This window comes from Dermochelys coriacea, chromosome 15 (genome assembly GCF_009764565.3).
Source record: "Dermochelys coriacea isolate rDerCor1 chromosome 15, rDerCor1.pri.v4, whole genome shotgun sequence".
NCBI lineage: Eukaryota > Metazoa > Chordata > Testudines > Dermochelyidae > Dermochelys > Dermochelys coriacea.
The window spans coordinates 25,841,269-25,851,932 of NC_050082.1; the positions used below are offsets into that span (position 1 = coordinate 25,841,269).

The 10,664-nt window shown below is 41.2% G+C and overlaps 1 protein-coding gene across 3 annotated transcripts in view; it reads right to left on the reverse strand.

Moving 5' to 3' along the window:
* KDM2B (lysine demethylase 2B) overlaps nucleotides 1–9,659 on the reverse strand; it is a 166,378-nt gene extending 156,719 nt beyond the window's left edge. The window contains exons 1-3 of one of the 3 annotated variants that reach the window (XM_038373649.2): nucleotides 9,361–9,659; nucleotides 7,925–8,069; nucleotides 4,250–4,328 (exon numbers count right to left, since the gene is read on the reverse strand). In XM_038373649.2, the coding sequence (XP_038229577.1) occupies nucleotides 4,250–4,328; nucleotides 7,925–8,069; nucleotides 9,361–9,411 (275 nt within the window). In that variant the 5' untranslated portion in view covers nucleotides 9,412–9,659. Of the gene's footprint in view, nucleotides 1–4,249; nucleotides 4,329–7,924; nucleotides 8,070–9,360 lie in introns of those variants that run through there. The other 2 variants (XM_038373648.2, XM_038373650.1) reach the window with 2 other exon arrangements.
* Between the last annotated feature and the right edge of the window lie 1,005 nt (nucleotides 9,660–10,664).

A 10,664-nucleotide genomic window follows, 5' to 3' on the forward strand; every position in this document is an offset into this window, starting at 1 on the left:
ACTTAAGATGAGCTATTAACAGCAGGAAGGAGGGGGGGAAGGAGGCAACCCTTTTGTGGTGATAATCAAGGTGGGCCATTTCCAGTAGTTAACAAGTACGTCTGATGAACAGTGGGGGGTGAGGTAGGGGGAGAAATACCATGGGGAAATAGTTTTACTTTATGTAATGACCCATCCACTCCTAGTCTCTATTCAAGCCTAAGTTAATTGTATCCAGTTTGCAAATTAATTCCAATTCAGCAGTCTCTCATTGGAGTCTGTTTTTGAAGCTTTTTTGTTGAAGGATAGCCACTCTCAGGTCTGTAATCGAGTGACCGGAGAGATTGCAGTGTTCTCCGACTGGTTTTTGAATGTTATAATTCTTGACGTCTGATTTGTGTCCATTTCTTCTTTTACACAGAGACTGTCCAATTTGACCAATGTACATGGCAGAGGGGCACTGCTGGCACATGATGGCATATATCACATTGGTAGATGCGCAGGTGAACGAGCCTCTGGCTGCTAAAAGATCATGACTTGTATTTCCTGCTTCTGACCACTAGAAATAATAGCTCATTATAGTTGGAAATATGAGATGGAAAAACACCAAGGTAATTTTTTAACTTTACTTTCATTCTTAATAAGCTCCTCATCAATTACCACACTTCCTGCTCTTCAAGAGGACAACCATACATGGCAACAGAACTGTTCAAATACACTTTGTAGATCTGCCAGCCACAGACATGTTTAACAGCAAACAGAATTGGAAGTACATAGCAACAACTATTTCTAAATGTCACATAGATCTAAAACTATTGTATACAGTGTGTGTAGTATTAACACATTCTACATACACACACAAATATATCTTTTCATCTCAAAGTGTTTGGCATACTGCAAATAGAGATCATTTCATCTACCAAACTACTAAAAAACAGCCTCCTCTGGGGCAAGATACAGCAATGCTACACAAGAGTTTTGGACAGGAAGTAAATAACACTGCATCTTTTGATACTGCAGGGAGAATGTAGGTCAACAAATGTGTTTATCTAACTGTGAATTGGGTGACGACACTGGGGCTAAAATCTTGTAAAAAATATTTTGGGAATTACAGACAGGGCTGGCAACACCAACTATTATTAATGTTGCCCAATACTTCCCATTATAAGACGCTGTTTTCATTTGGTTATAACTTTGCTGAACTTTTAACTGTTTTGGTTGAAATTTTCTATGCTGGGTGTCTGCCTCAGGCTGAATTTTTCTTGATAACTTAAGCTCAAATGGTTAAGCCATTTCTGAGAATGAGGCTAGAGAAAAATATGTTATTTTATTTATGTTAAAAAAGCCCAGTGATTTTTTTTTTAAAAAAGGTCTTGTGCCCCCATGTTTTGGAGCAGGGACTTGAAATCTGGCCTTTGTGTCAAAAGTGTCTTTTTCTGCTGCTGTGAAAATCTCCCCAAATTTGGCCAAGTTACAAGACTTTGAAAAACAATCACAGTTTGGTACATGCTCAGTAGAGACTTCCTAGATTTCAGCAGCTAAATTCCCCAAACATTCCATCCATAATGGTCACGATCCAAAACAGGACTGAGCAGGAGTTATCCTGCAATTGCAGCTCTGGGCTACTGTGAATCCAGGCACCTGACCTGAGAGCCAGGAGCCTCTCTCTCTTATGCTCTCAATGCTCCACCCTCTGGGCCCAGGAAGAGTAGAAAAGGAAGCTTCCTGAATTGAATGCAGAAGGAACAAGAGATGGGCCTGCAGAGGAAGTAGTTTGGGAAAAGGAATCTGGGGGACAGAGAGGGATGGAAACTGGACCGGAAGGGAGAAAGAAGGAGACCGGGAATTCGGGTGAAAGGGAAGACTGCAATTGGATGGGCAAGGAGACTGGGACTAAGAACTGGGGAGGGAAATGGAGGAGTTAGGGACCAGGGTCCAGGCAGCCAGTGGGTAAGGGCAGAGATGGAGATCAGACTGAGAAGCTGAGGGGGGGGACTTGGACTGGCTGGGCAAGAGGCCTGAGCACAAGTGAAGCAGAAGAAAGAAGGGGGGGAAGACACATCTGACAAACAGCAGGGCTACAGGGGGAAAACTGGTACTGGCTGGGCAAAGGAACTAGGATAAGGAGGTAGGGGAGGAAACAGACTAGATGAGAATCCCAGGGAGGGAGATTAGGACTGGGAGCCATTGGGGACAGGGAACATAGCTGAGGGGAGAGGGACTGGAAGCAGAGGGGAGAGAGAGAGATGAGATGAGGAACCAAGGAGTGGGGCGGGGGGACTGGGACTGACTAGGCAAGAAGACGGGGGAAAAAATCTGGAGGAGGAGCCAGAAGTGGGAAAGAGACAGGACAGGGACAGGGCAGGAGTCTCACTTAAGAAGATGGACCAGAAGAGTCTGTGCCCACTACAGCACACTCCACTCCAAAGCACGGACTGAAATCCAAAATTCTTGAGTCTCACCATTCCTTCACTTACAGCAAATATCTGTGAAACCCAAGGTGAAGTGTCCTATCCTCCTCTAGTGCTAGTCTACATAAAGGATGACAACCTACTACCGCTATAAATTACTTCATTAGCTAAAGTGGCAAAGGTCTATGTGGTGGATCTAAAGATTCTAACCCTGACAAGACCCATGTTGGTGTCAATACGATGCTACTTGATGGAATTTCTGTTTTTATTACTTGTTTTTTATTACTTGTTTTTTTTAAACCTAGGAAATTACCCCTCCCCCCCCCCCCCCCCACACACACACACACACACACTTACATTAAAAGAGTACTAAGGTTGCAAAGTCAAGCACCCAAAAATTAGGAAATGTCAGAATTAAGGTGCCTGTGACACATTAATTTGGCCCTCTTGTACATATGCATTAAGATACAGCTTTTAATTACATGATCACATAGTATTTAATTTTTTGTATGTTTATATAAAAATAAATAAATAAATAAAATATATCACATACCAACTACTCTTGGCGAAAAGAAATATAGATACTTAGAAGTGCACATTTAGATGAGATGGAATTATATTATTCCACAGAATACAAAACAACAAAAACATACTTATGTATTTCAGAGTAGCAGCCGTGTTAGTCTGCCACAAGTACTCCTGTACTTATGTATCTCACTCCTAGCATTGGAAATGAATATAAATTGCATTTCTAACATTCTTTTGATCAAAAGGCAGTCAATCCCAAGTACATATTTACACTTCCTTCAAGAAATTCTATTTCAAGCTCACACGTGAATCAATGCACATTTTAATAAAAATTATATTAGAACCTGGAATTTCCCATAAGAGAAAAATCAATACACCTGACCAAGTGTCCAGTGGAGATTCCCTTCCAGACCCCTCCAATGGATCATTTAGGCCCTAATCTATCATATTTGATTTGTGCCTATTTTACACATCAAAAAATTACCTAGACTCTTTAAAAATCTAGCCCCAGTTCTTTACTCCGACAGCCTCTAGCTGTGAATTCCATCTATTGGAAGAAGCTGCACACATGATGAGCTTAGTGTTGTAGGAGGGGGAAACAGAATACAGCATCAGTTAGCCAAGTCCCCTCCCACTAGAAAAGGGAAGACACACCAGAATGATATCAGCAGTTTGTAAGGGTCAGAGAAACTGGCTAGTCAAGTCTGGCTGTTGGAAACTATTTAAGATCATCACAGCAGACTGGGGCACACATGCTCCTTCCCTTTGATAAGCATTAAATTAAAAAAAATTCAAGTCAGAAAAATGTCTACAAATGTTATCATGTATTCTCTCCCAAACATTTCCAAATCCAGTTCAGAATCCAAAAGATGTTTTTTCTAACCACTGCCTCTGCAAGCTCCACCTGACAGCTGAAAATCATAATGCATTCTTTCAATCTTAAGGCTTCACTAGTAATAAAGATTCTGCAACTTATCTGACAGCTTGTTTATACTATGTGAGACAGCATAGAACGTAAAACTCAAAATTGGAGGAGTGCATATCCTGTCATTAGAGCACAGACTGGGAGCTGGAAACCTTGGGCTCTGTTTCCACCTTTGTCCTTGACTTCCTCTGTGATGGTGTGTACAACCACACTGTAGCCACTTAACCTTTCCCTGCCTCAATCTGCTCATGTGTAAATTAAATATCATCATTTTACCCTCCTCCAATGGGTGTTGTGAGGCTTAATGCTTTTAATGCATTTGAGTTCCTCAGATGAAAGACCATATAAGTGCAAAGTTATAATTTTGTAAACATTTACTAATAAGTAAGATTTTGTTGTAACTTACTTAATTCCCAGTCCATCCTTACTTCTGAAGAGAAGGGGAACCCTGAGAGCTTCTCTTTGCACATACTCAAAAGTAAAATCTGTTTGAATATTTGAATAAAAAACATAGTCAATTACAATGACATTCTCACTTCACACTAGATTTTTTTCAAGATTCACCATTTTAATTTCTGCAGCAAAAAAAGCTCACTATCACTTAAAGAGAACTGCAAAGAGAGTGAACATTTTTCGCTCAAAAGCGAAATCTGAGTGATCGACAATACTCTCCCAGCTGCTCTCTATTTTTCCTATTCACTGATGCACATAAAGCAGAATGCATTCAGAGATTCTCAATTGTCCTAGGTTAAGAATCCCTGGTTATGATAAAATGCTGAATTAACACTTACAGCAAATTCACAACTAAGTAACTGTTAAGAGTCCTGGCACATACAGAGCAAATATAAGGATCAAGCTATATATTTGGGTTTTAAGAAATATACTGTTTCTATTGGGCTTTACAGAGGAACAGTGTAAGGCCCTGATCCTACAAACACTTACACACATACTAGTTTACATGTAAATAGTCCCACTGAGTTCAATAGGACTACTTACATTTGTAAAGTTGTATGCAGTTTTGTTGTAGCCATGTCAGTCCCAGAATATTACAGAGACAATGTGGGTGAGGTAATATCTTTTACTGGACCAACTTCTGTTGGCGAGAGAAACAAGCTTTCGAGCTACATAGATCTTTTCCATTTATAAAATTAAGCATTTTTAAAGTTAAGCAGGTGTATGTCTGCACTATGGAGCTTATAAAATGGAAATTTTACTGCAATTTCTGACACACTTAAGATGATGAGAGGGAGGGAGGAAATCTCTTTTCAATAGAAATTATTAATTTAATGCCAAAATAACTAGAATACTGGACACAGATTTGGTTGTCTGTACACTGAACACTATCACATTATTATTTAATTTTGAGGATTAAGATGAACTGTTAATATTTATACGCAATGGTTTGAAATGTCATGTGTCATACCTGAAACAATGATGCATGTGATTCAGTGACTAGTGAAAAAGTGATAAGCACTGATGGGGGAGGGGGGATAAAGGGGGGCTTCAGGAACTCCATAGTCTAGTTGGACTCTGCAGCCACAGAAGTGAAATTAAATCTAGAAGTGGCCGCACAGCACGTACCTGTGATCTGTAATTCTCCTTCCATAAAGGAGAGTAAGTCCTATGTGACATCTCTAAAGGATGCCTTGTATATAATAAACATGTAAATAGCTTAAAAATAAAAACATGTATCGTTTGTCTCCTCAGCAATCCAAATATAACCGTTCTAAACACCCAATCTATACATCATATACATAATTAAATTACTTAAGCAATTAAAAATGGTTATCTAAGAACATCCTTCATTGGACTCTGCACGAGATTTACCATCCTCAGATTTATACACCTTGTGTCTATTTACTATCAGAACAACTGTAAGAGGGTGAGGGAAATCAGTACTAATTTCCCCTTCTACTTGTTCTTAACCTCTCTTTTTACAACACTTTTCCTCTTTTATTCAATTAACAATGACAAGAAGTGTGGATAAAGCCTCTCCAACTAGAACTGTCAAATTAGACCATTGTTTATTTTAGTATTATTTTACTATCAGAATACAGCTTCTATAATCTATTTTTCAGTCAACTAATTGAAGACACAAAAAATTATTTATCCATTAGCAAAAATATCATAATTTATTAATCAATGCATTAATACTAAAAATATTCATTTGGCTTTAGTAACAAATTAATTTAAAAAAAAAAACCTTTTGAGTATGGCACTCTACATTCAAGACACAAAATCTGAGTGGGTGCGGGGTGTCAAGGATAAATATTAGTTCAGGAAGCAGACAGCAGATACATAGCATTTTACACTAGTGAACAAGTAGCGTTGGTAGGCTCTGTGTTCAGGCCAAAAATCACACGGCAGCTTTGCAACACCTCTGAAGAAAACCTTCAACGCACATTCCTGGCCAGGGATCAAAGAGGTGTTACCATGAAAAATAAAAACCAAGGAAGCAGATGATTAAGAATATTCAACCAATTCCATGTGATCAGATATCTTGATATTTCTACTCTCACTCAGCAGCAGGATCAGCAAATTTAATATTTTTGCCTTGGTTACATTCAACTCTTGATTTTATAGAAAAATTAAAGAGGCAAAAATGAAAATGGAGCAAATAAAAGGATTTAGAAAAACTCAACAAAGCATTCAAATCTCTTGCAGGGCTGAACAAAGTAGACATAGACCAAAACAAAGTAACAAAAGACACTCATTTATTTTCCCTAGAAGGGGAAAAGCTACCCAGAGGTCTCAAAGCTGCTAAGTAAGAGAAATAGTGGATTTAATACTGTTAGCAAGTAGCAGTGAAAGCAAATTAAGAATTTTTGAGAGAAAAGTAGAATCCAATCCCCCTCTGGAAAATTACTGAATATTTTTAGAGCTAAGGAACAGGTGTTGGAGAGGGAGACTTCCCACAAAATAATAAATTGTCAGGAAAGCAGACATGATTTCCCTCACACATAAATGGCTCTTCTGAAGCAAGTTAAAAGTGTACATTGCAAGGCTTAACTTTGGAAAAAGAAGAAAATATTCTAAATTAAATTAGTGGTTCGATTACTGTTGCCATCTGATGAGAAATTCAGCCAAAGCTAATAATTGGACATTACTGAGATAACTGGTTCAGACGGTGGTGTCCCCAGTGAGGTTGGATTTTGGAAGGAGAACTGGAATTTGGTGTCAATTTTAGTAACAGCACAGTAAAATAACATTGATCAATTGCAACAGCAGCCCTCAATCCATCTGATCCCCCTAAGAAACCAATCCTCTCCACATCCCTTCCCAGCAGGCAAGCGAGCTGCTAGCTGCACTGGCTGTCTTTGATTATTTATTACTTTGTAGTTAAGTCACATGAGCAAATCCAGGTAGTTTGGAGGGGCAGCTGTAATTTAATATATGATATAAACACAAAGAAATTATTTACTCTAAAACCCCCTGAAGCTAGATAACCAGATAATCTCAATTGCATCCCTTGAAACTGACAAACTGGAAGCAAATGGGACCTTGATTCAATAGGGGGCGGAGAGGGAGAAGCTAGAATCACCATGAGGCTGAGTGGGGGCTGGGGTTTTTCTGCAGCTCCTTTCCACGAACCTGATTCCCTAAAATATGGGAAGCTGAACTGGGGTCACGCTGATAGGCTGGGCTGAGGGAGGCGGGAGACATTGGGGTTTCTCTACAAGCTACATCCTGATACACTCATGTCACTGTCAAAGCAAAAAGTTGCACATCCGTGACCAGGTTACATGGGAATGATGTGAGCAGTCCCAACGCCCGCACCCACCTCTGACTACAGAGGAAATGCACACAGAAACGCATACATGTGTTTATTTCCTGGCTAGGTCCAAGCTAGGGCCCCAGTGTGAAACACCCATCCCTCTACCCCCTCCCCTGCTGCTCGGCCTGGATTCGTCACCGGATTCCCTGGAATGGGGGATGCAGGCGGGAAATACGAAACAAACCACAAACTGCACGTGGAGACACCACCAGCTTCTCTAGAGCAATCAAAGCAAAGAAGAGGCACCCACCCATTCCACTCCCACCAATTCAAACACATTCATCCCTGAGACAACCAGGCATTTACCTTTCCCTTCCATGGCACGCACGAAATTCCCATGATACTTTTGAGTCTTTAATTTCTCCTCCAAATTAAAACTCCTGATGCAGACAATTTCCTCCACGTCCGAGAGGTCTTCATTCTCATCGTATCTCCTTCTACCAATAGATCGCTAGAAAACAAAGCAAATTATATAGACCGGGGTGGGAAGTGGACTTTGGGGAAGGAAAAATGTATTAACGTGGGGGATTCTTGGATAAACATGGTCTGGGGAAAATCATGATCAAGGCTGCAAAATTAACAATACTTTATACAACGTGAGTTTGAGTACAGAAGAATCTCCACTCCCTTTCTCTTTATAACACCGTACTGACCCAAAGCACCAGGTGTCTGGCTACAGGAAACCCTTGCACTAATTTTTTTTTTGGGGGGGGGGGAAAGAAATATCTCCAAACGCCAAACAAGTGAAGAGATTTACACAAATCACTGATTCAAAGCCCAGCACTGCTGCACTTTGCAAGACCGTAAAAAAGTGAACGGCAGGCAGTATTTGTTTGTTAACACATCGTGTCTCCGATCATGTTATTATTTGTGTAAGATATAACTAAATTCTTTCGCACAAAATTCTCCATTTACTCTGATACACGCTATTCAGGTTGGTTGCAGTATTTACATAATCCAAGTGTTTCCATAGTCACACCGGAAGCCACGAGTTAAAAACAAATTGCATTTTTTAACATTATGATTTATTTGCGCTCCCCCCCCCCCCGCAATGATCCACATGTTATTTCTGTTCAGTCACAAGCTGTGCAGTTTAAGGAACAAAAAGTGAGGGGGGAATTAGGGGAGAAAGGGCAGGAATGAGTTAAATGCACGATGAGGGGTGTGTATGGAGTAGGCCCGGGTGAAAACAGCAGAGGCCGGTGCTGCTATTCCTGCTTCCCCCAGAGCCAGCGTGTAACTTGTTAACAGCAGCCCCTGGTTCTCCGGCAGGGACACAAGGCAGAACCGCACGTTCACACCACACACAACACACTCCGCATGCAAACACCCGCCTGCAGAAGGGAGGGCTAGCTGTATACAAAGCTAGCTCCCTTTGGGGAGCCAAATACACCAGCTGCCTCCATTGGGGTTGCTCAATTCCAAGCACTTTACAATCCAGATCTCCCTCTCTCTGTACATATATTTAAAATCCCCCCAGCAGCTAGCCCTAGAAAAACCACACACTTCATCAGTACAATCCTTTACCAACAGGAAAAAAAGAGAGAGAGAGAGAGAGAGTATTGTCCCACCCTCTCCTTCCCCTCACTTAAATTCCACCCCCTTCCCAAGTGTTTAAGCTGATCTCTTGCAAACTAAGTAGCTCTGCTGCCTACATTTTTACATGCATTTCTCCCTTTGCAAATAATTAAGCAAAATCAATTAAAATGTACAAATAGGAAATAGACAAGCCAGCTACACACCAATCTTCTTCCAGAGTCTTTCTCTGCCTCCATTTTTTTGGAGAGTTTCATCACTTAATTGTCAACAGTTCCTGTCCTGCATTTTTTGGCCCAAATGGGGAGGAGGAAAAACAAAAGCCATCCAGGTCTCTCTAAAGTTTTGCAATTTTGCACCAGCACTTTTTTGGGGAAGGGGGAGGGAAGGGGAGGGGGAGTCGGTGCGTTTTGCAAAGTCCTAAGGAACCATTTTCAGACACTGAGTGTGGAGTGGGGCGCAGGCGTCATAATCCCCGGAACGTAAACATTGTTGCCGATCGCGTTCGGGGAGGGGGGGAGGCCCGGGGGAGGAGGCGGCTGCGAGTAGGGGGGGAGAACCAGATTGCACCCAGCGCTAAAGATCGCTGCTGCCGCCGCCGCTGCTGGCTGGCTGGCTGCTCATATTGGTGTGTTGTTGTTAGGTCACGAGTGTGCAGCAGGCATTGCACGCAGGCGCTGACTCACTGAGCTGTTTGTTATGGGGAGAGCTGGAGTGTCAGGGGTTGGAAGGGGCTGGAGGCAGCGGCCACTCTGTAATATGAGGAGAAAACAAAGTACTCAGGCTCACACGGAGACTTGCAACCACACACACATGCACATAAGACATACGAAGACATTAACAGGTGTACAGATATGCTTAAGCACAGAATATGCACATACGGGGACCTGCATACACATGTACAACACAAGACACACCTACAGACATGCACAGCACTGATGCAGATATGAAAACATACAGAAGACAGATCTATCCTTAGACACATGCATAAAAGATATCGAAAGATGCACAAAATCACCTAGGATGTACGACACATACATGGGACCATGCACGTTAGACACATGCAGATAAACTTGCAGACGAGGCACAGAGACAGAGTGCATGACTATAAGATATGCACATGAAACATGTTACATGCACAAAGCACACAAACGTGAAATGCATGTGAAACTTATACTCAGAAAAGTCACACATAACTCTCTGTAAAATAACAACAACCCATGCCTGTCTCCACAGAAGTTTGCTTTCTTAAGGGATGATCAGTGGCAATAAAGAAAACAAGGAAAGTGCAAAAAGCAACAAGTTACTCACTTTCATTTTAAAAGGAATTGCACTAACGTATATAAAGTTTTCTTTCAGATGGGCATGTGTATTTTTAGAAATTGCTGCCCAGTTACAGTTCTGTAGACCCTGGAACTCTACATGTTTGTCCTTTGGGAGAGGGTTTATAAAATTCATTCTGGGTTTGGAAGGTGTAGTCTATGTCAGTGGTTCTCAAACTTTTGTACTG